The sequence below is a fragment of the Lepidochelys kempii genome, chromosome 1 (genome assembly GCF_965140285.1).
Source record: "Lepidochelys kempii isolate rLepKem1 chromosome 1, rLepKem1.hap1, whole genome shotgun sequence".
NCBI classification, from domain to species: domain Eukaryota; kingdom Metazoa; phylum Chordata; order Testudines; family Cheloniidae; genus Lepidochelys; species Lepidochelys kempii.
The window spans coordinates 9,817,408-9,841,074 of record NC_136380.1 but is presented as its reverse complement, the minus strand read 5'-3'; the positions used below and the strand labels follow the sequence as shown (position 1 = coordinate 9,841,074).

At 56.0% G+C, this 23,667-nt stretch overlaps 1 protein-coding gene across 13 annotated transcripts in view; it reads right to left on the bottom strand.

Moving 5' to 3' along the window:
- The window catches only part of ARAP1 (ArfGAP with RhoGAP domain, ankyrin repeat and PH domain 1), a 226,271-nt gene that overhangs the window by 31,361 nt on the left and 171,243 nt on the right, over positions 1-23,667 (bottom strand). For all 13 annotated transcript variants that reach the window (XR_012157524.2, XR_012157517.2, XR_012157526.2 and 10 more), the window contains 9 exons: positions 21,205-21,311; positions 20,890-21,089; positions 19,875-19,960; positions 16,208-16,390; positions 12,509-12,683; positions 6,653-6,787; positions 5,868-6,003; positions 2,151-2,253; positions 726-921 (listed from right to left, as the gene is read on the bottom strand). Coding sequence is in view for 3 of the 13 variants with exons in the window: in XM_073333741.2 (XP_073189842.1) it covers positions 726-921; positions 2,151-2,253; positions 5,868-6,003; positions 6,653-6,787; positions 12,509-12,683; positions 16,208-16,390; positions 19,875-19,960; positions 20,890-21,089; positions 21,205-21,311 (1,321 nt within the window). In the remaining 10 variants the exon portion in view is untranslated. The remainder of the gene's footprint in view (positions 1-725; positions 922-2,150; positions 2,254-5,867; positions 6,004-6,652; positions 6,788-12,508; positions 12,684-16,207; positions 16,391-19,874; positions 19,961-20,889; positions 21,090-21,204; positions 21,312-23,667) is intronic.

Sequence of the window (23,667 nt, the reverse complement as noted above, 5' to 3'; positions counted from 1 at the left end):
ATGTGGTGAGATCACACCAGTGCAGGAAGCTCACCTTCCCCATCCTCCGGCTGGACGGCAGTAGAAGCTCGGTTCTGTCGGTGAAAGACCTGCCATCCAAAGCACCAGCTGCCAACAGAGGCCCAGCAGCGGTGCTGCGGGGAGCTAGGGCCCTGAGAGAGGTGCCATTAACAGACTTCTCTCCAGGTGGCACTAGCCTCCCTGAGTTGGCACTGAACCAAGCCCCAGATTTGGGTTGGGGAACATTGTGCCATGGGAGATATGCAGCTGAAAGATTTTGGGGCACCTTTTGCAGAAGGGGTATTAACCCCTCCGTCCTGGACAACCGCCTTCCTGCCTTTAGATCTAGCAGAGGAGTACTCTCCCTCACTGCTCCACTTAGGAATGTAATTGTGGAGCCTTACTAGCAGAAAACAGTTGGCATGTTCCTCCCCAGAGCCGGCTGCATTTCAGCACTGAGGGAGTGATCCTGGCCCATAACGTGCTCCGAGATCCTCCAGGCTCAGAGGTGCTGTCTAACTGGATTGTTCTGTACGAACGCCAGTGGCCTGTCGGACTCACGGTACTGGGTTTTAAGGTGGCGAGGGGAAAGGACGGAGCAAGCCATGGGGTGGGTGGGGATGACACCTGTCAGGCCCAGGGACTTGACCGCTCTCTATGGAGAAGCAAGACAAGGGGCCTGGGAGGAGGGACAGCATGGAAGCAGGAAGGGGTGCGGTGCATACAGAGCTCCTGCAGCTTCTTCAGGTGCAGCGCCTCCTCCTTGTCACTGTCCTCGAAGAAGGCGTAGAGGGTGGACTGGGTGAGGGCGAACCAGCCCTCCTTGGCCCGCTCCAGGTTCAGGCCGCCCTTGTACTGCAGCCGCCCGATCCGCTCGAAGTCGTGGCTCAGCAGCTCGTCCGCTCGGGGGTGGACGAAGGACTGAGTCGTGGCAGCAGCAAGGGAGGGAGAAGAGAGGAGAGAAGCCGTGAGCCCTCGTGCGTCAACACAGCTACCCAGCCATGAACGGCACGAGGAGCCGGATGCAGACACACCGGGGAGCTGCAACTCTTGGGGGGGGTGCACAAACAGCGGGAGGGGAAAGCTGGCGTTAGCCGCCTTTGTGCCACCTGGATTCTGGGCCAGCCGAGAGCTGGAGCAGCACCTGGCATAAATTAGAGCAGCCTCAGGGGCTGCTGTAACTGAGAGCAACTTCCCCAGGGCGGCCTGGGGGCTGTGGCCCCAGAATCTCTGGAGCGGCATGTGCTCTGGAAAGGCCTCCCCGGCACACCCCTAAACTGTGGCCCTCCGTGGTGGGGAATTCTCCTCGCTGGGCCCCTCGGCTCCCCATGTCCCAGTGAGAGGGCACGAATCTCTCCTGCAGTGGGGTGGGGGGTTACACTGACTGGGACTCACTGGCCGCCCTTGCTCACAGCCCCTGAATCTGGTTCCCCAGGCTTCCAGGGGACTAAGCTCTCAATATGCTTCCAAATTTGGCCCTAGTCAACCAGCCCCACACAGGGCCCTGGAGTGATATGAAGGGACAGGACCATGCAGCGAGGACAACGTCCCAGTCCTGAGACTCGCTCCCCATGCCCAACTACCTGCTGGAGTGCCGTGTGCAGGGCCTCCACTTGGGAACTGCCCCGGAGACAGAGGTGAAAGTAAGCCGGTCTGGTCCAGTGTACTGGCAAGAGCCAGTACACAGCTGACCGTACCAGCAGGGGGCAGCTTCCCCAGGCGGGCAATTTAAAAGGGCCCTGGGTTTCCAGCAGCGGCCGGAAGCCCCGGGCCCTTTAAATTGCCGCCAAAGCCCCGCAGATCTGGTCACTGCCGCAGCTACCTCTACCATGGGGCTCCAGCAGCGACTGAAAGGGCCCGGGGCTCCCGGCCACTGCTACCGAAGCTGGACCTCTGGGCCCTTTAATTCACCGCTGGAGCCCCAGCGTAGCGGAAGCAATTTAAAGGGCCTGGGGACTTAAAGGCCCCGCCCCTTCCACCTGAGGCCCCACCCCTTCTGCCCGAAGGACCCCGCCCCGGCCCTGCGTACCGGTAAGTCCCTTACGTCACTTTCACCCCTGCCTGGAGACCATGCTCCATTCAAATCCAGGCCGGGACTCAACCCCTAGCAAATTCCCTCCACCACCTCTCAGCACTGGGGTGCCCCTTACCTTGGCTATGGACTTGACCCACTTCCGAATGGCCTCCAGCTTATCCAGCCCAAAGAGGTACAGTCTCTCTGATTCGATGTAGACCTCAAATGTGCTCTCAAACCTGCGTGAGCGAGAAAGCGAGAATAGAGGAAGGAAGGAGACACTTACACTGAGGATTTCATTTAACCTCGAGCCCTTTCTGGTCCCATCTCCACCTTTACTCCAAACCAGCCCCCACTGCTCTGCAGTCCCCAGTTTCCTTCGTCACAACAAGGGCTTCACTGCAAAAGCAGCTCTGAGAGTCCCAGGCAGCCGCTGGGAAGCTACAGGAGGAGGAGGCTGGTATGGAAACATCCAAACCACAGGACCGGGTAGCAATGGGGGAGTTTAACCACCCAGCCCTCGGTTGAGAAAGTAATACGGCAACACACAAAATCTCCTGTAAGTTCTTGGAATGTGTCCGGGACAACATTTTGTTCCAGACAGCAGAGGAAGTAACTGGGGGGGGGGGGGGGGGGGGGGAATAGGGGGCAGCCATTTTGGTCTTGACTCTGACCAATAGGGATGGGGATTATAGATTTCATGATTCTCAGGAAAGGAAGGAGTGAGAGCATCACAATAAGGACAATGGATTTCAAACAAGGGAGACTTTAATAAATGTAGAGAACTGGTGAGGTCCCCTGGGAAGAACATCTAAGGGGAAAAGGAGTCCAGGAGAGCTGGCAGTTCCTCAAGGAAACAAAATTAAAGGTACAATGGCCAACTATTCCGACGCAAAGGAAAGACAAGAAGAATAGTGAGAGGCCAACACGGCTCCATCGGGGGCTCTTTAAGGACCTGAAAATCAAAAAGGAATCCTACAAAAAGTGGAAACCTGGTCACATTGTGAAGGAGGAGGACAAAGAACAGCCCAAGTGTGCAGGGACAAAATCAGAAAAGCTACAGCACTAAAGGAGTTAGACCTGGCAAGGACATAAACAGCAATATGAAGCGGTTCTTTAAATACATTAGGAGGAAGAGGAAGAAAAGTGCAGGTCCTCTGCTTAGTGGGGAAGCAGAGCTAATAACTAATGACAAAAAGATGGTGGTTTAATGCATATTTTGGTTCAGCTTTCACTAATAAGGTTAATGGTGACCAGATACTCAACACAATCAATACTGACAACCGGGGGGAAGGAACACAAGCCAAAATAGGGAAAGAGCAGGCTATAGAATATTTAGAGACGTTAGATGTAGTCAAGTCAGGAGCGCCTGATGAAATTCATGCTGGGGTAGGTAAGGAACTAGCTAAAGCAATCTCGGAATCATTAGCAATTATCTTTGAGGACTCCTGGAGGATGGGAGTCATCCCAGAAGACTGGGGAGGGGTAAACATAACACCTATCTTTAAAAAGGAGAACAAGGAAGACCCGGGGACTTACAAACCACTCAGCCTAACTTCAATATCTGGAAAGACACGGGAACAAATTATTAAACAATCCATGTATAAGCACCTGGAGGCTAACGGGGTTCTAAGGAATAGAGCGCAAGGCTTTGTCAAGAACAAATCATGCCAAACCAATTTAATTTCCTTCTTTGATCGGATACTGACCTAGTGGATAAGGAGGAAGCAGTAAATAAGATACACCTTGATTTTATGACAGGTTTCAGAGGAGCAGCCGTGTTAGTCTGTATCCGCAAAAAGAACAGGAGGACTTGTGGCACCTTAGAGCTAACAAATTTATTAGAGCATAAGCATCCGATGAAGTGAGCTGTAGCTGCATCCGATGAAGTGGGTTCTAGCCCACGAAAGCTTATGCTCTAATAAATTTGTTAGTCTCTAAGGTACCGCAAGTCCTCCTTTTCTTTTTACATTGATTTTAGTAAGGCTTTTGGCACAGATCCACATGACATGTTCATAAACAAACGAGGGAAATGTGATCCAGATGAAATTACTATAAGGTGGGTGCACAACTGGTTGAAAGACCGTCGTCAAAGAGTCGCTATCAATGTTTGGCTATCAAGCTGGGAGGGTGTCTCCAGTGGGGTCCCGCAGGGGTCAGCCCCGGGTCCAGTGCAATTTAATGTGTTTATTAATGACATGGATAATGGAGTGGAGGGGAAGCTTGTAAAATTTGCATATGATACCAAGCTGGGAGGGGTTGCCAGCACTTGGGAGGACAGGCTTAAAAATTCCAAAGGATCTTGACGAATAGGAGAATTGGCCTGAAATCAACAAGACGAAATTCAATCCAAACAAGTGCACAGTACTTCACTGAAGAAGGAAAAATCAAATGACTTACCACAAAGTGGAGAATAAGTGGCTCGGTGGTCCCATGGCTGAAAAGGACTTGGGGGTTAGAGTGGGTCACACACTGAACAGGAGTCGTCAATGTGATGCAGCCACAAAAAAGGCTAATATGGTTCTGGGGTGTATCAACAGACGTGTGTACAAGACATAGGAGGTAACTGTCCCTCTCTACCAGCTGGAGAACTGTGTCCAGTTCTGGGTGCCAGGCTTTAGGAAGGATGGGGACAAACTGGAAAGAGTCCAGAGGAGAGCAACAGAAATGATCAAAGGTTACAAAACCTGACTTGTGAGGAAAGGTTGAAAAAACCTGGGCAAGTTTAGTCTTGAGAAAAGAAGACCAAGGGGAGAACTGAGAAGTCTTCAGCTACATTAAGGGCTGTTCTAAAGAAGGAGATGAAGAATTGTTCTCCAGATCCACTGAAGGTAGGGCAAGATGCAATGGGCTTAATCTGCAGTATGAGAGGTTTAGGATACATATTAGGAAAAACTTTCTAACTCTCAGGGCAGTGAAGCTCTGGAGCAGGCTTCCAAGAGAAGTTGTGGAATCCCCCTCACTGGAGGTTTTAAGACCAGGCTGGACAAACCCCTGTCAGGGCTGGTCTAGGTTCACTTGGTCCTGCCTCAGCGCAGGGGGCTGCACTTGACGACCTCTCGAGGTCCCTTCCAGACGACACTTGGATGATTCTATAGAACTGCCTCACCGGCTCCAGGGCCGCTGTGAGTGACTCCATTCCACGGAGCGCTCACAAGGGGCCTCGCCAGGCTACGGGACCGAGCTCAAGAACCCCACTGACTTCAGGGATGCTGCTCCTGATTTACACCAGTATGAGGAGAGAATCAGGCAACTGCCTTGTAAGCCACGCCCAGGGATGGGCTTGCACACTGCCAGCTGACAGCCTGGAAGACACTCTCACTGCTACGGGTATGAACAGTTACCAGAAGGCTCTGCTTTCACCCTGGGAGGTAGCGTTGCTACTTTCACATCCAGGGACAGGTGGTTCGATTCCCTGGAGGGGACAAATTCCTCAGGGACTGGAAAGACCCTTCTGAGACCCAAGGCAAGGTAGATTTAATGCGGCTGCGAGGAATTCCTGTCGCGATGCAGTCAACTCACGCAGCAAATGATTCCCGCGAAGATAGGTAGGTCTGAGTCCCGTTCTACTAACGGGGAAACTCAGACAAAGGTTTAAGTAACCTGACCGAAGCACGTCACCGGCAGAGCCACGATCAGACACTGGGAGTTCTGAACTCACGCTCGCTCACTTGTTACGCACACAGGTCTAGAAATGGCTCTATGGTGCCTATGGGCCCTCCCGACGTCATTGGCAGTCACTGGCCTCGGTACCCAGCTGTTGCCAGAGGGGGTTAACCATGTTCCCATTCCCTGTAGAGTGCCTCTGCGGGCTAGGGTCCCCTGGGGCCATGCGGGGTGGGCAGGCCCTTACCCGTGGGCGTCAGGCGGGTTGTTCACCAGGCACACGATCTCCTCCATCTTGATCTCGCCATTAGGCACGGCGTTGCGGTCGTTCTCGTAGTAGCTGAAGATGCTGTCGTTGAGGGTGCACCAGCGGCGGCTGAATTCTAGGGGGGAGAGGAGTTAAAGGGGGCGCGGCGTTTACTGTGGCTCATGGACCCCAGACAAAACCCGCTCAGTTTCCAAGCAAAAAAAATGGTTTGTCCAATGGCCAGGCTTGCAAATTCCCCCAGGGATCCGAAAGCCAGGGTGGGCTCTGGCCTTCCCACATCTCCGCGCGGCCAGCAAAGGGTCTGTCAGCCAAATTCTGCCCTCTGGGCCATCCCTGGTCCCTGCACTGGGTTTGCACATTGGAGCTCACAAACAACTGTGTTAATGACGTGCAGGCAGGACTCCAGCTCCTGGTCCCAAGCTGGGCTGGCTCCGCAGGGTTAACAGGAGTCAAGAGCAGCCACAGCTTACGCTAGGCATCTACAGAGACATCTGACACCCTACACGGCCTGGGTCGCACCCAGTGCCAAAGACACCCTGGGTGTGTCTGTCTCTGTGTCTTGGCGTTTTCTACTCTCTGCACCACAGGGCTGGGTCTTTGTTCTGTAAGAGACACTTACCTTGACCCTAGACTTAAACGAGCCACAGAGCCAGCTGCTGTAGCCTGGCAGAACAGCAACGGGGCCTGTGCTGTGCCATGCCACACAATGCTGCCACAACCCTGCCCGCCTCCTCTCCCTGGCAGGTAACCACAGAAGCACCTACCTTCCCGGGATTTCCGTTCATGCACCAGCTTGGCCATGGAGGGCGTCTTGAAGAGGAAGCCGTTGTGAGTGACGGACGGCAGGATCACCGAGTAGTGCTTCTCCTCACTGCTCCCCGCTTCCACCCGCGGGATCTCTGCAGTCACAAACGGCGTGAAAGGCCCATTGGGTGCGAGCTGCACCCAGCGGACGAGGGATTTGAACTCTCGCTGTCTGGGAGCCAAGCGTCACTCTGGCATTGGCAGCCCAGGGCAAACAGCAACCCCAAAGGCGGTCAGGGAAACCTATTGGCTTCCTATGGTAACAGCCGTTTGGCCACAGGCTAGAAGCTGCTTTCCGCTGCTGGTCGCTTTTCTATAGTACCCACTGGGTGGCCCCAGAGACCGAAACCCCGCTCCACTCTTAGAGCAGGCCCGGTGCTAGCTGCCATGGTGCCGACGCTGCCTGCAGGACTCGATCTGGCTCAGGGTGAGAGCGGGGTTCGGCCTCCAGGGCTCAGTTAAGCCTTGACCTCTCCGCTGAGACCACAAACAGCTGTTACATGCACGCTCGGAGCTGGCTGAAACCAACAGCGCAGGCTGCCCGACAGCCAGCAGATTGTCAGCTTTCAGACCCTACAGCCCTGGGGGCGTGGGGGACAGAGCTCAGGCACCATACCCCAGCCCCTGCCCTCTGAGCGAGACGTGTTAACCCCTCATCTGCCAACGAACAGACCTCAGTCACACCCAACAGCATCCTCTGCCTAGGCTGCCCCAAGCCCCCTCTTATGCCCCCATAAGCCAGCGCCCCAGAAAGCAGAAGCAGGGCTGCAGGAGCGACGGGTTATACCAGCAGGGCAGCCGGAGGGGAGCTCTGGGCTGCAGCCCTAGCTTTGCGATGTCTAGCTAGCCCCCACGGGGGCTGACCGGAAGCGCGGACACGACGTGCTGGACAGGGTAAAGGGGTAGGAGACCAGGTGCTCTGTGGGGAGCAGCGTCTGCATGTTATACCAAGTTTCCGACTGTCCTGCATGCTGCAGCTGGTGCTCTTAGCACCGGCCGACACAGGCCTCTCCTGGGAGCTCTGGGCTTGGTGTCCCTGTGCGCCCCGCTGCACCCTCCGGCTGCCCGCTCAGCACCCCAGCCCCTCCTGCCAGTAGCGTAGCTAGGGGGGGAGCGGGGCAGCGGCCGCTCCCGCACCGAGCAGAAGTGAAGCCTTTTGAATTACTTGGCGCCTTTTACATGTTTACTCCCCCAGCGGCACTCCGGGTCTTCCGCAGCGGGCCCGTCACTCGCTCCCGTCTTCGGCGGCATTGCGGGGGCGGGGGGAGGGGGTGTCCTTCAGTGCCGAAGACAGGAGCAAGTGAAGGGCCCGACGCCAAAGTGCTGCCGAAGACCCGGAGTGCTGCCAGGTGAGTACCAGGGGATGGGTCCTTTTTGAATCTCCGCATCCCGCGGCCCGAGCTGAGCTGCCCTCCGGCACAGCATTGCCCCGCCGCCTGCCCGCTGCACCGACCGCCTAGCCCAGCTGCATCTATTCCGGGTCCTGCTCTTTAAACCCGTACGTGGAGCAACGCCTAGGTCTGGGGGAAACCAGCTCTCACCCAGGTGGGCAGGGAGGTTAAATGGGCGGATGGAGGCTGACCGAGGCCAGGCACAGACTTGCTGTGGCTGGAGGCCGTGGCGTTGTTCCCACTGACGGTCGCGCCTAGCCCGACTCTTGCTCCTTTCAGGGCGCGTCGCGAGGCTCATCGCTTCCCACCAGCCTGGCGCTAAGCAGCAGGGCTGCGGGGGGCCCGGGCCAAAGCCTTCAGCACTAGAACTGCTCGATTGAATGTTGGGAACGGTTCGTGTCCAGGTACAAGGGGGCAGGAAGTTAACAGCCCCCGGCAGCACCACTGCAGGGGTACATCTCCTACGCCGCTGCTTGGGCCCAGAGAAGAGATCCTGGCATAGAGGTCCCCACCTTTGCTGCGTGAGCCCTGGAGGCAGGCCTGGTGGGCTGGTTGTGGGGCTGGGCTGCTGCCAGCGTGGCAGGGCACATATAGGGCAGTCGCAGGGCAGGCGGATTGTGTGAGGATTGCAGCAGGGAATCGGAAATGGCCCTTCGCCGGGCTGTCATACAGCCCCACAACAATAGCCCTGGGACTGGCCGGGGAGACGCTGTTGTTACAGTCCCTTGTCATTGCTCGGTCAAATGGAAGAAGCCGGCGCAATCAGCCAGAGCTCGTCTCCCCAAGCTGACAGCTCTGTTGTGCTACTTCGTTACCAGCATGTCAGAGGAAGGGATTCCTGAGCTACGCAAACCGGACACAGAGAGGCCTGGTTTATCTAACATAAACCAACGGCCGGGCCAAAAACCACCTCCTCCCACCCTGGGACTCCAGCCTGGGGACATGGCACGAGTGCTGAATTCACTGCTAACCTTCAAGGGCGGGGAAAAAGAGATTCTCCTAGTCAGGGGGATGGTCTTGGGGCTCAGGGGAGCTGGGCTCTATTCCCGGCTCTGACACAGACACCTTGCGTTAGTCACTTCACCACTCCGTGCCTCAGTTTCCCCATCTGTAAAAGAGAGACGATATTTTCTTCTTTCCTCGTTGAGACACAATTCAAGCTGGAATCGCCCACGTCAGTGGAGCATGCTGAGCTCCTCCCAGGGAAGGTGCTCAAGAATCAGGGTAAAAGATCGTTCTCTCTAACAAGTATTTCTTCAGTGCCGACGGAGGGCTCAAGGCTTTACAAACCACAGCGGAAGATGAGGTTCCGACCCTGAAGGGCAGGGACAAAATCCTGCTGGTGGCCAAAGGACAGGCCTGCTTTAAAAGCTGATCTCAGTTCTATTCCCAGCACTGCCATGGACACTTCATGGCTCTGGGGCTCAGTTTTCCCTTCTGTGGCAATACTCATGCCCCTTGGTGCAGTGCTCAGAGATCTGTGGTGGAAAGGTGCTGTGCCGTACGCAGTACAAACACAGGGGTTACTGCTGTTCCACGGGGAGCAAGGGGCTGGATAGCGTGGTGTAGAAGCGAGGTCCCTGCCCAGGACAGTTTAGAGCACAGATGTTTATCTGGATCCTTTGACTCTGCCAGCTGGCAATCTGGGCACAGCCGCTTTCGCGAGAGCTCTCTGCTTCTCTCTCTTTCTGGTCTGGCTAAAAAGACCCAGAGGACAGCCCCTCCTTTGGTATTTCAGCCCTTATGTTTCTGGCCTCACTGGGAACCCAGCAGTACAAATGATTGACGGGGGAGACATCAGTGTTTGGGCTCTTGCTCTGTGCGAGTTTTGAGCCTGGACTGCACATTCTCCAGTCTGATTTGCCCATCCCTCATAGACAGGGCCCTTATGGCCTTGCCAGAAAGGTACTCTGCATAACAGACTCAGCGCACTGGACTGCAGGAAAACAGCAGGGAGCAAGCCCGGGATGGTCCCAGGAGAGGAACTATTTGACCTAAGAGCTCTCAGATTTCTCTGATTCATCGTGCACAGGCTGGAGAGGGCTCACACCAGCTGGATTTACTTTTGTGCTGAACTTTCTAAACTTGTTGGGCCAGATTTCTCCCCCTTCCCACTCCCCACCCCTATAAATCCAACAACTTCAACAGGTTTATAGGTCACCCAGACATTACGGTCATGAGCGAGCTGTCTATAGATTAGACTAGAGATCAATAGCAGAGATTGACTGGCCTGTTGTTCAGTGTTTCACACTGTGCTCCCAGCCATTGTATCCCTGACGATGGACATTTCCTCTCCTTCTTCCCCTGTGCAAAGTCCGGGTCCCTACCCGAGTCGATGGGAGTTTTCCAGGGATATAACAGAACCAGGAGTAAGCCTTTAGAATTAGATGCCCTTTCACTGACTTGAGAATTTTGTCCTATGGAACCAGAGCAGCAGGTGAGCCGGAAGCCAACCAAAACTTGGGCTTGTTTGCAGATGGGCGGTTCTGCCATAGCGCTAAGCATGCCTGGCTCTAACACCGAGCGTGGCAGGGCCGTGGCCGGTGGGGAAATGTGCGTGGCGATGCAGGGTGGGGAGGGATTCTATTGAATGCACAGAGTGGATCTTCCGCTGGAGGCCATAATCTGCAGGGTGGGGAGGGATTCTACTGAATGCACAGAGTGGATCTTCTCCTGGAGGCCATGATCTGCTCGTACGTGGCTTGACGCGCTCATGAAGGGTCAAATGCTGCGAAGCAATGAGCCACGTGGAGCAGGAAGGCAGCTGGGAGCTCGGCTGCTCAGCGCCACAGGTCAGACCCCAGCAAAGCGCTGACGGAGAGCGGAAACCCTCAGCCGCTGCACTGGCAATGTGGAGCAGCCCCGGGCAGAGCATCACTTTGGTGAATACCGGGCAGCCGATGGATCACGCTTCCCCCAGCCATCTGCCTGAGCACCTGAAAACGCCTGGGTCTTTGCCTTAACGTGCAGTCACCTGCAGACCGACAGACCCTTTGTCGCTGGCGCGCGTCACCCTGCTGTGCTGAGGGCACGGGCATCGATGGACCAGCAGCACAGCGAGAGCACTCCCAGAACCAGCTGCGCCACACCAGCGCGGCGGGTGTGTTCATGGCCGTGGGTGGGAGCCTTGCGTCGCCTTTCACAGAAGCGGATGCTGGGGACGTCCCAGCAGCAGGCTGGAGGGTGGAGCTCCACACCGGCTCTGCCGGTGACTCTGTGACTGAGAACAGGCGGAGTGCAGCCAGGCAGAATAGGAACCAGCAGCTTCTACCACCACCTAACAGGCCAGTCCCACTTCAGCGGAGTCGCTCCTGCTGCTGCAGCCAAGAGCCGAATCAAGCCTGACGCCGTGTCCTCTCACACAGATGTAACGCAGGGGCCACGAAGGGGAGAGCACGTCGCTTTCCAGACCCCCGGGGGAGGGACGGCAGGCTCCGGCTCCACAGGGCTCCCTCCCATCGGCCGCTGCCCTAGATTGCTGAAGCATGCTGGGACAGCACGGAAAGATGCTCCAGGGAGATTCGAACCAGCCCATGAGAACGACGGGAGAGAAGCAGCCGCTCCTGGTGCCTTTGCAGCTGGGCTGTTTGCTGCGTTTTCTCTGGGTAAGACGGGCTTTTTAAACACAGTTTTAAATGCGTGTTACAGCTGACACCAACGTACACCCATACCAGCTCCCTCCTCATTCATAGCCACTTCCTGTTCTCATTACGCCTCTGACACTTTCCTCAATGATTTCTCCAGAATGGTGGGGAAACCCTTCCTGGAAGCCTGAACTGAGCTAGTCTGACTTCAGCTACACACCAAAGATTCTGTGTTTGTGCCAAAGTTGATCCTGTGGGGCTGAAACCTGAGCCACCGTGGGGCCAGGAGGTTCAGTTTTGAGTCAGCCCAAAAGGAGGGCAGGGGAGAGTTCATAGCAGGCCCAGGGCGAGGGCAGTTCTGGGTTCACATGGGTCCCACAGAACCAAAGCCCTGGCTCATGTGAATCGACACCGCCCAGTTTCAAATAGCTCTGCCAGGAACCTAGGATGATCCGAGCTAATGCTTCCAACGCGCATAGGGTCTCTTAAGCGTTCTTGCAACTTTGCTATCCACACTCTGCTCCTCCTCCGTAGCGGGGAGGGTCTCAAAGCACTTGGCTCACGTTGCAAATCAAGCCTCACTAGCGAGGTAGGTGAGCATACCCGGCCCTACTTCACCGATGAGAGAAACGGAGGCACAGAGACACGAAGTGCCTTGGTGTGTGACCTTGAACCAGTAAGCGGCGGAGCAGAGAACAGAGCCCGTGTCTGATGCTCTAACCATTAGCCCATCCCACCGTCTCTCTCAGGCAAGGCAAGTTCGGCAGCAGCATTCCCAGAACTCCATCCTGCTCACAGCCCCCGCTTGGGGGCTCTGCCCTGTCCCCCCTGCTCCTCTTACCTGAGTTTTTGTTATGAAGCAGGAATTCCATCTGCAGCTTCTGTCCAGCCTGCTCGGCTAAGGCGATGGGGTTCGGGAAGTTGGGGTCCCCGGAGAAGCAGCTCACCTCCGCCCCGCAGAACACCAGGGACTGAGTTTCAGCCAGGTCGCTGGTCGTCACCGTAGCGCACAGGGCCTGCAACAGGGCAAGGAAAGCAACAGATGAGTCCAGTCGCCGCTGGAGACAGAGACAGGGCAGAGCATCAGCAGAGAATGACAAAGCCCCCTCACCAGCTAAAACCCAGAGCGGGGCCGCGGGGGGGCTCCGAGCTGAGCTCAGCAAAACAGGCTGGAAACAAAATATCGACACAGGCGGAAAGTGCCACAGGCAAGGGCTGCTGATTGCTGCAGCTGAGAGCTGGCTGCCAGGCCAGCTGGGGAAGGGAAAGGGGCTTGAACTGGGGGAGAAAGTTTGGAGCAGCTTTGGTTTTAATCCCTCCTTTAAGGAGCCCTGGGTGAAGTCATACAGCGAGAGGGTGGGACGGCCTCTGTATAGGGAGAAAACAAGCAAGCACACATGTGGAATTCCAGAGCTCCTCTCCGAGAGAGGCTTAGGGCGGGGACTGGACTTTCTAAGCAAACAAAAATACAAAGCCCAGGAGGGAAAGCGGCTTGCAATCTGATACGGCCAGCCTGGTTTCTGTTGTCCTCCAGCCCAGTCGCTGCTCCCACATAATCCTCACCACCGGTGTGAAGCAAAAGGGAAAAAGAAAGAGTTCAAAAGTTAATTACGCTCCGCCCACCGTCCCCTCCACTTTGCCTGGAGCGTGGAAAAAAAACCAGCTTTCCTGCTTGGCGCAACTTCTGTCACCAGCAGTTACCAGTGAGGGCTTCACAGTGTCTCTTAAAGGGATGCTCAGCATAGCGCTCTGAAATTTGCTCATTTAAAATATTTCAGTTCCTTGATGGAGCCCCCGGGAAATAGCCTGCCCTGAAAGAATTCCTTTGGAACAATATCATAGGGATTGGTCTGCTATGCTGCAGTGTTTAGAAAGGTCATTTGAGGGCCCTCAGGGTAACAATGCATCCCCCTCGGGTGGCTGGTTCTTTAGAGGATAACTGCTTACTACCACTACCAGCCAAAGAAGTTATTCCTCTTGCTCAAGCAGCAGAGGTCCAGGCTACGGTGATAATGATCCTTCCAAAGCAGTGATTTTGAGCCCCAGTAGACTTCACTCACTTGGTGTGAGTGGCCAATAACAGGAATTAAGCAAGACAATTAGGCAGCACAATGTGTGAATCATATTGCCCCCTAGTGACTGATCCACTAGAGGATAACAGCCTACTACTGCTACAGGAGCTACTTCTTTAGCTCAAGCCTGCTTCGGTGCTGAAGTGCCCTGGTTCAAAACCCGCTGTTCACCCATGGGGGGGAGGGGTATTACACTTGGGCCGACCACTCTTGCCCCCTGCCCTGCAATGCTTACAAGCTCGGCCAGCTTTGTAGGAGGAGCTTGTAATGAGTTGTGGACTCGAAAGCCATTTGGTGTTCAGGGGCTGCCGACACCTGGAATAGAGACCAGGGTCCCCGTGCGGTTCCTGGCTGCGCACACGCACAGTGATCATGGCAGAGATCTTCAAAGGCAAAGGTGCCTGCGAGAGGCCCAGCCCTCGAGTTGTTGTTCAGGCAAGACCAGTTCTTTTCAGGCCAAGCAAAGCCACTAGCCCTCAGTGAGGATGGGATCTAGGCCAAATGCAAGTTTCAATCTGTCCTGTTCAGACCTTTGTCCCGTGCTAAGAGAAGAATGAAACTGCCAGGTCCCTGGATGTTCTTGACATCTGGTTAACAGCCTCTCTCCCTACAGGCTGCAGCCAAGGTCAATACGCACCTGGGGCAAACACTACTAGAGCATCCCTGCAGCAGCAGTGAGATCAGCCTCGCCAGCGGACTGCGTGTGGGGCATGAACAAACAGGGGCCGGGGTGAAGGGGGCTGATGGAGCATAGGAGTGGATGGCTGGCCTGGAGGAGCTGGGATCCTCAGGCATGGTCTATCCCCAGCATTATGAGGGGAGACACTGGCCCCGTGGAAAGAAAGTAAATGCAGCATTATGCTCAGGGAGAACAAGCCTGGGTGACAAAAGAACATAAGAGCAGCCACACTGGGTCAGACCAAGGTCCATCTAGCCCAGTGTCCTGTCTTCTGACAGAGGCCAATGCCAGGTGCCCCATGGGGAATGAACAGAACAGGGAATCACCAAGTGATCCATCCCCTGTCATCCAGCCCCAGCTCCTGGCAGGCAGAGGCTAGAGACACCATCCCTGCCCAGACGATGGGCCAGGGATGACACCAGAGGACAGGCAGTACTTTATGCTTCAGTGGTCTGGGGGTGCGGGTGGGGGAGCCAAGACTCTGGACCCCGATGCTCTGATTACTCGGCCCATCTCCTCCTGCAGTATCCTGCTGGATTTGCCGACCGGATTATTTTTAGCTTGTGCCTTCTCCTTTCTTTCCAGCGCCAAGAAAGAGCAAAGCTCCAGCCATCTCCCTCCCAACCGGCCACAGCCTAGGGAGGACCTGAGATGTCAGCACTAAGCGGACCCCCATCTTCAGAGGGGGGATGCAGCCAGGGACCGAATCCCCTGCAGAAAGCCAGGGGGAGAGAGAGAGACTACGAGTGCCGTACAGAGCGGGAGCCTCCGCCTGATCTGGAAGGCCCAAGCTGCCATCTCTGGTACAGGGAAAAGGAAGGGGTCATTGCAACATGAGAACTTAAGCATTCGTTTACCCCAACACGCTTTAACCAAGAGCTCAGCGGGCACTGCAGGTGCTGAGGAAAAGAACTGACAATTGTACAGACCCCGTTCGCCACAAAGCAAGCTACAAACTGTACACTGGAATCACTTCATCCAGGTCTGAAATGCAGTCACCTCTGGGGTGGCACACAGCAGCCACTGAACAGCACACAGCAACATCTCATGACACGTTAGGACCATACCTGAGACACTGCAGAGGGAATTTCAGGGAGACAGAATGTTATTTCTTAACTGGAATTTGGCCAGAACAATTGGATTAGCCTCCCAGTCGAGACCTGGGATCTTTAGGCTAAGAGCAGGCCAGGCCTCAGTTTAACATCTATTTCTTGAAAACCAACACTGAACCACGCACCAGGCAAACTACCTGAACACTGCAGAGACCGACCTGAGCCACCCCCACGTGTGCAGGGAGCCAGGCATCCTCTTTTGGGCGACCAGCCTGCAAGACTTTGGAGCTGATTTCATAGATTCATAGATTTTAGGGACAGAGGAGGTCAGCCGCGAGGATCACCACTCGGGCCATTGCCTGAGCTCCCACAGCTCCTAGTGCTGTCGACTGGAGCTGTGGGTACCTGGCCCCTCCGAAAATCAGTGTCACCATGGGTGGCCCACTTGTGAACATTTGGGCTTTGGCAGCCGGGCAAAGCTCCCAGAGTCAGCCAGGCAGAACCAGGCGTAGGAGCTCCCAGCTGACAGGCTCACAGGAGCCGGGCAGGCCCGAGCCTGCCTCTGCGGAAGGCGAGGAGGAGAATCCAGAGGTGAAGGAGGCTCTTTAGCATGCAGGCCCTGGGCGGAGAAGGCCCCGCCTGCTTACCGTCTCCAGGCAATGGAGACCCCTTGCCAGGACAGAGGCCAGCAGACCGGCCCTTCCCTGAACATGATCTCGAGACTGCTAGGCACCCACCTTGTTGAGCTCTTCCTGGTTCCCGAAGAGTGGGTGGTAGCGGCGATACTTGCCCTCCTTGTACTTGGCTACGAGGAAGCGTCTCCGCTCCTGGCTCCTGCTCGCCGTGTGGATGGCCTCGCTGGGGGGCACATTGGCTGCCCAGAACTGGTTCGCCACGCAGTTACCAACCTTGCAGAACAGCTGGGGATACAAAACAGTGACGGCAGAGTGAGCAGCACTGGCTGGCACCTCTGTGCGAGTACCACCATCTCCCCATTGCCCTTCCCACATCCCCCACGGATCTCCACTGGACGCGAGACAAACCATGTGGGGCTGGTGCCTAGTGCAGCTCTGGGTGTGGTCAAAGGGGGAGAACACCACCAATCTGCCTCTCATTAACACTCAGCCCAACAGCCCAAACGGGCTCACCTGCAGGGCACGTGCAAAGCCTATGTGTTCACTTAGGCTTTTCCCAAGGGGTGGGCTGAGTGGGGAAGGGGGGGCTAGTGGCCCGGTGCGAACGGAACAGAGAGACAGACAGACAGACAGACAAGCCAATTAATCCTGGGAAGTCCTACGGCCAGTGTTCTACAGGAGATCAGACTATGTGATCTCAGTGGTCCCTTCTGGCTCTATGTTGTACCAACCTATGAATCGGGGATCTGATACCACTGTGATGGGCAGCGGGGGGTGTGGGAGAGAGAGCTAGTAATTGAATGCACCAGCACTGATGTGAGAACCCCATTTGCTGTTCACATGTGAAATCGCCCATTGCATGGTGTCCGCAGACAGACACAGAGACCAGCTAACCATCGGCTTGCTGGTTCATCTCCTCCGCCCCCTCAGCCAGACTGGGACTGTTCCCCACAGCACACGCCCCGAGGGCCCTGGCTGGCCCACACACACCTCTCCTATGGACCCCAGCCTCTAAGACTATGGTCTGGCAGGGCAGCCAATCCCCCGCCCCCTTTCCTGCCGCACAATAACATCTGCGGAGCCACACGGAGGCTTGTTGGCTCCAGCTGCAGGTTACAAAAAGGACACTGACGTTTTAAAGCGATTGCTTCTCATTTTCACCTGGATCAGCCCCTGCACTTTGAGAGGCACACATTTCCTTCCTGATGTTCTTCCTCCCACACTGGTTTGTTATTGTAGGGTCGCTCGCAAGAGCTGGGCTGCACAAAATGGTTTGTTATTAGAAGGTCGCTCGCAAGAGCTGGGCTGCACACAATGGTTTGTTGTTAGAGGGTTGCTCATGAGTTCCAGGCCACACATGCTGGTTTGTTATTGTCAGGTTGCTCTTAAGCACTGGGCTGTACCCACTGGTTTGTTATTGTAGGGTTGCTTGCAAGCACAGGGCTGCACACACTGGTTTGTTATTGTGGGGTTCCTTCCAAGAGCCGGGCTGCACCATGCTGGTTTGTTATTGTAGGGCTGCTTGCAAGCTCCAGGCTACACACCCTGGTTTGTTATTGTAGGGTCGTTCACAAGCGCAGGGCTTCACATACTGGTTTGTTATTGTAGGGTTGCTCCTGATTGCAGGCCAAGGGAGCTGCTTTTACTGTTGGTGGAGAACACAGGGAAGAACAACAGTGCAGATTCCAGGAGACAGCGCAGTGTGTGTGTGTGTTTGACTGTCTGCACTGTCCTGGACACAAACTGGCTGCCTGACTCCGCAGTGAACAGAGCCCTTTGTAATTCAAAGGGGCAGTGCGCAGAAAACACCACCATCACCACAGCTAAACACCTCACCAGGCGAGGGGAGAGGGAGCTGGGGAAGTACGGGGGGGGGGGGTGAGATCTACGGGGGAAAATCCCCATTTCTCTCTCAGCTGGTTTCTCTGCATGTCACATGGTGGGGGCCATTGAGGGTTAACGTAACCTTAGAGGAGAGGGGAGAGCAGAAACCTGCCGCCCACTGCTAGGGAGAGCAGCTGGAAGCACTTTCAGGATGCGTCCGTGGGAAGCAGGCGCAGGCAGAAGCTGACTCTGGGGCAGGGGAGAGGTGTCTGGAGGCCGGACACAGCCAGGCTCCGGGTGGACATGGGCCGAGCTGCCAGCAGCTTTGGCCACCCTGGTAGCAGATGAATCTCCCAGCGTGAAGCACTCTGCTTCCAGATCCCATTGTCCTGGAGAAGGGCGGGGAAGGCTCAGTCCCTGTCTAGCTGCTCCTTGGCGCGGGGCCCTGAGTCTGACCGGACGGCGAGGAGGAGCAGCCTGCCTGGGGCTGGAAGCGCCAGATTCCTGGTGGGAATGAATCAGAGGCAGGCCAACGACTATCTGGTTTCGCCTCAAACAGCCAAAGAGGGGACGGTCCTTGTGGTGTGTGATGGAGGCAGAGTCGTGCTGAGGCCCGTGCAGCCAGTGACCTACCTCCCACCGAGCAGAAGCTAGGTCCAAATGTAAGAGACGGCAGCTGCGTCAGGCCAAGGTGGGATCCCCGAGTGGAGAACGCCCTGCCAGGTCACAGGTGCAGCGACTGGGAGGACGGGAGGAGACACACAACCTGCCCCTAGCACCTCCATCAGGGGCTGTCGGCGCGGGCGTGCTGGCTGACCACAGGGCGCTCTTGTAGACAGCCAGGGCCCAATCTATGGAGGGCTTTGTAGAGCCAGGCCCTCTCTGGTGGCTAACACGGCTTCCCAAATGGGCAGCCCCCTGCGACGCGCGCAGCTGTCACCCCCTCAGGGGGCCAGGGTCACCGGGGGGGGAGAGGGGGCGCAGATGGGGAAGCGAAATGGCCCCTGCACCGGGGCAGCTGGGGGGCGTCTTGGGAGCCGGCGCGCTCAAAATGGAGCACTGGCTCCATTCGTCTCAGGAAACGTTTACTGAGCGCACCCTGGGCTTCACTGCTTGTCCCTTGAGTGCCGGCAACGCTAGCTTGGGAACGTCCATGCAGGCTGCAATCACGCCTCTGATCCAGTGGAGACGTGGCCTGAGTCACTGGCCAGCCACAGCCAGTTCCGAACCGGACCCTAAGAGGGGAAGTTCTGTTTCGCCCACTCATCACCTCCTGAGCCAGCTTTGCTGCTTGAAAACATACCCTCGGTATTTCTGCAGTAACAGAACACAGCCTCCCCCGCCCTCCGGGCTCCGGTTACTCCAGATGCAGTCACCATGCCTGGATCAGCAGCTTTCCCGCCGTTCTCTGTGCAGCTGTTTCTGACTCCTACAGCTCGGCCTCTCCTCCTTCGAAACAAAACCGAGCTAGGGCGCTATTAACGCCTCGTGTCCTTTTGCCCCACTCCCAAGTGACTGACTCGGCAGTGACTGATCCGCCAGCTCTGCTATCTGCAGCCAGGCACATTCAGGCTTCCGGTCCCAGACCCAGGCTCACTCGCCCCCTGAAGGGAGGCATCGGGGCGGGTTTGTTTCCAGATCCATGGGAGTAGTGGGGCATGTCTCCAGAGGGTGGATGCTACGGAAGCAAAGCTGGGGGTTCTACGTCACAGCAGCGTCCGTCAGGGAGCACAGATACCACGGGGAACGGGAACTCAGAATCAGCCCGCATGGGTTCGACTGGCAGTTTTGAACTTCCCAGAAACAGGCACCCAGCCATTCTGGCTCTGTACGGTTTGCCACAGGCCCCGCAAGTGTCTGAGTATCAAATAAGGGCACGATTTCACAGACAGCTACAAAAAAGCCCCCTTTCCACCTGCTAGCCCATGGGAATCTGCACCGATACCTCGATTAGCTCCTCTGTCCACACCTTTCTGTCCATCTTCAGGCTCCGCACTTTGGTGATGCTCGGCCCCAGCCCCCGATGTTCTCCTGTGGGTCAAACAAACAAAAGCGAAGGTCTCATTAGGGACAGCGGCACGGCCTCGTGCTCTGAGCATGAGTCTGAGAGCCAGGAACTCCAGCTGCCCGGCCGTGGCCCGGAGTTGGTGCCCGGGGTTAGTGCCATAGCCGCTCTGCCTCAGTTTCTCCATCTGCAGAAGGGGATAACGGTATCAGGCGAGGTTATCCTGCTAAGTTCTGGGTAAGCATCCCCCCTCCTTCATGCCTCCACTTCACCCCAGAGGGTGCCTCTCTAGACAGGAGGGCACTTCCGTCTCCCTGAGCTTTTCTAACCAGTTGCAGTTTTCTGATGCAGACAGCCGCCAAAGAATCACAGCTAGCAGAGATCTGCATTGCTGGGTCATCTCCAGTCCGTCGCCTTGGCCACTGGGAACTGGACGAACACCATCCGCTCAGGGACTGTCTACACTACAGGGCCCTTGCTGGTAAAGCTTTGTCAGCAGAGCCCCCTAGTGGAGAGGCAGCGCATGCAGGCAAAAGGAGTTTTGCTGGCATGGCTCCGCCAGCTCCCCGAGGGCCACTCGCGAAGCCAACACGAGCACTCGACTGCCAGCAGAGCTGTCTCTCCACCGGGAGAGCTGCCGGCACAGCTGAGTTAGGAAGAAATTCCCCCAGGAACAGGCAATTCCACAAGCGTCCACTAGTGGGAGTTCCTGAGCCTGCCTCCGAAATGGCAGAGACAGGCACTAGTCTGACCTAGCCGGGCAATTCCTAAGGAGGGCGAGAAGGGGCGGCCCAGTCCGGGGTGATGGAGGAAGAAACTCCTGGGAGAGGCAGAGCCCAGTCCCATTGCTGAAGCCAGGGGTGCACCGTGCTCTAAGCTCGCTGACCCAGCGTGGAGCTGGGCCTCTCTCCATCACCAGGCCCCACGGCTCGTGCCACCCGGGCTCAGCCCGTACCTGCGCATCTCTTGCAGATGACGACACAAAGGTTGACGGAGGCCCAGTCGGGTTGGGGCGACCCGCAGTCGGCGCAGAACCGGTTTGCCTCCACCGACCAGATCTTCTCCGCTACCTCCGAGTTGGAGAGGGCCTCGGCGATGGACTGCTGCATGGCCTCCACCCACTCGTCCTTCTCCTGGTCCGAGTCTGCCGAGAAGCTGAAAGACACCAGAGAGCCGTGTGGGGGAACGGGGTGGCTGGGGGGAGACACACGCTGTACGGCAGGGGAGGGACCAACACCCGTGAGGCACAGCACCTAGACCCCCTCCTCACCTGAAAATCCTGTAAGGCGTCGTCAGATCAAATCCTCTTCTGTCCACGTCCTTCACGTTCCCCACATTCATCTCAATGTAGGTGATTCCGGTCCCCTGTCGATAATCCTGATGGGGCAAGAACAGCCAGGAAGGGGTTAAAGACCAACAGTACGGGACTCACAGGGTCATACCAGAGGCACCTCCGGCGTGTGGGAGTGAAGCAGGCAGGCGAGATGGGGGCAGTGCTCCAAGTCCAGCCCTATTGCACCCAGTGCTGGCAGTCCCAGGGTCGCTTTGGGGCCCTTGGGCCCCGGAGGCATGTTGTGGTAACTGGGCCCGCACGGATAGCCTAACCGGGAGCTCAACTGTGGCAAAGCGCATGAAAGTTTCTGAAGGGTCACAGTAACCTCTACCAACAAACAGCGATGAGAGCAGGTGCGAAAGGGAGACAGACCCAATGAGTCCACACAAGAAAGGCCTCTGGATAGAACTCAAGCACTGGGTTAAGATCACACCTGGCAAACAAGAGCAGCGTGGGACCGGAAATCGATGGATCAAACAAGAGCAGCGTGGGACCGGAAATCAATGGATCAAAAAAGAACGGCGTGGGACCGGAAATCAATGGATCAAACAAGAACGGCGTGGGACCAGAAATCAATGGATCAAACAAGAACGGCGTGGGACCAGAAATCAATGGATCAAACAAGAACGGCGTGGGACCAGAAATCAATGGATCAAACAAGAACGGCGTGGGACCGGAAATCAATGGATCAAACAAGAACGGCGTGGGACCAGAAATCAATGGATCAAACAAGAACGGCGTGGGACCGGAAATCAATGGATCAAACAAGAGCGGCGTGGGACCGGAAATCAATGGATCAAACAAGAGCGGCGTGGGACCGGAAATCAATGGATCAAACAAGAGCGGCGTGGGACCGGAAATCAATGGATCAAACAAGAGCGGCGTGGGACCGGAAATCAATGGATCAAACAAGAGCGGCGTGGGACCGGAAATCAATGGATCAAACAAGAGCGGCGTGGGACCGGAAATCGATGGATCAAACAAGAGCGGCGTGGGACCGGAAATCGATGGATCAAACAAGAACGGCGTGGGACCGGAAATCGATGGATCAAACAAGAACGGCGTGGGACCGGAAATCGATGGATCAAACAAGAACGGCGTGGGACCGGAAATCGATGGATCAAACAAGAACGGCGTGGGACCGGAAATCGATGGATCAAACAAGAGCGGCGTGGGACCGGAAATCGATGGATCAAACAAGAAGGGCGTGGGACCGGAAATCAATGGATCAAACAAGAAGGGCGTGGGACCGGAAATCAATGGATCAAACAAGAGCGGCATGGGACCGGAAATCAATGGATCAAACAAGAGCGGCGTGGGACCGGAAATCAATGGATCAAACAAGAGCGGCGTGGGACCGGAAATCGATGGATCAAACAAGAGCAGCGTGGGACCGGAAATCAATGGATCAAACAAGAGCGGCGTGGGACCGGAAATCAATGGATCAAACAAGAACGGCATGGGACCGGAAATCAATGGATCAAACAAGAACGGCGTGGGACCGGAAATCGATGGATCAAACAAGAGCAGCGTGGGACCGGAAATCGATGGATCAAACAAGAAGGGCGTGGGACCGGAAATCAATGGATCAAACAAGAAGGGCGTGGGACCGGAAATCAATGGATCAAACAAGAGCGGCCTGGGACCGGAAATCAATGGATCAAACAAGAGCGGCGTGGGACCGGAAATCAATGGATCAAACAAGAGCGGCGTGGGACCGGAAATCGATGGATCAAACAAGAGCAGCGTGGGACCGGAAATCAATGGATCAAACAAGAGCGGCATGGGACCGGAAATCAATGGATCAAACAAGAGCAGCGTGGGACCGGAAATCAATGCATCAAACAAGAGCGGCGTGGGACCGGAAATCGATGGATCAAACAAGAACGGCGTGGGACCGGAAATCGATGGATCAAACAAGAGCGGCGTGGGACCGGAAATCAATGGATCAAACAAGAGCGGCGTGGGACCGGAAATCAATGGATCAAACAAGAGCGGCGTGGGACCGGAAATCGATGGATCAAACCAGAACGGCGTGGGACCGGAAATCGATGGATCAAACCAGAACGGCGTGGGACCGGAAATCGATGGATCAAACCAGAACGGCGTGGGACCGGAAATCGATGGATCAAACAAGAGCGGCGTGGGACCGGAAATCGATGGATCAAACAAGAGCGGCGTGGGACCGGAAATCGATGGATCAAACAAGAGCGGCGTGGGACCGGAAATCGATGGATCAAACAAGAAGGGCGTGGGACCGGAAATCAATGGATCAAACAAGAAGGGCGTGGGACCGGAAATCAATGGATCAAACAAGAGCGGCATGGGACCGGAAATCAATGGATCAAACAAGAGCGGCGTGGGACCGGAAATCAATGGATCAAACAAGAGCGGCGTGGG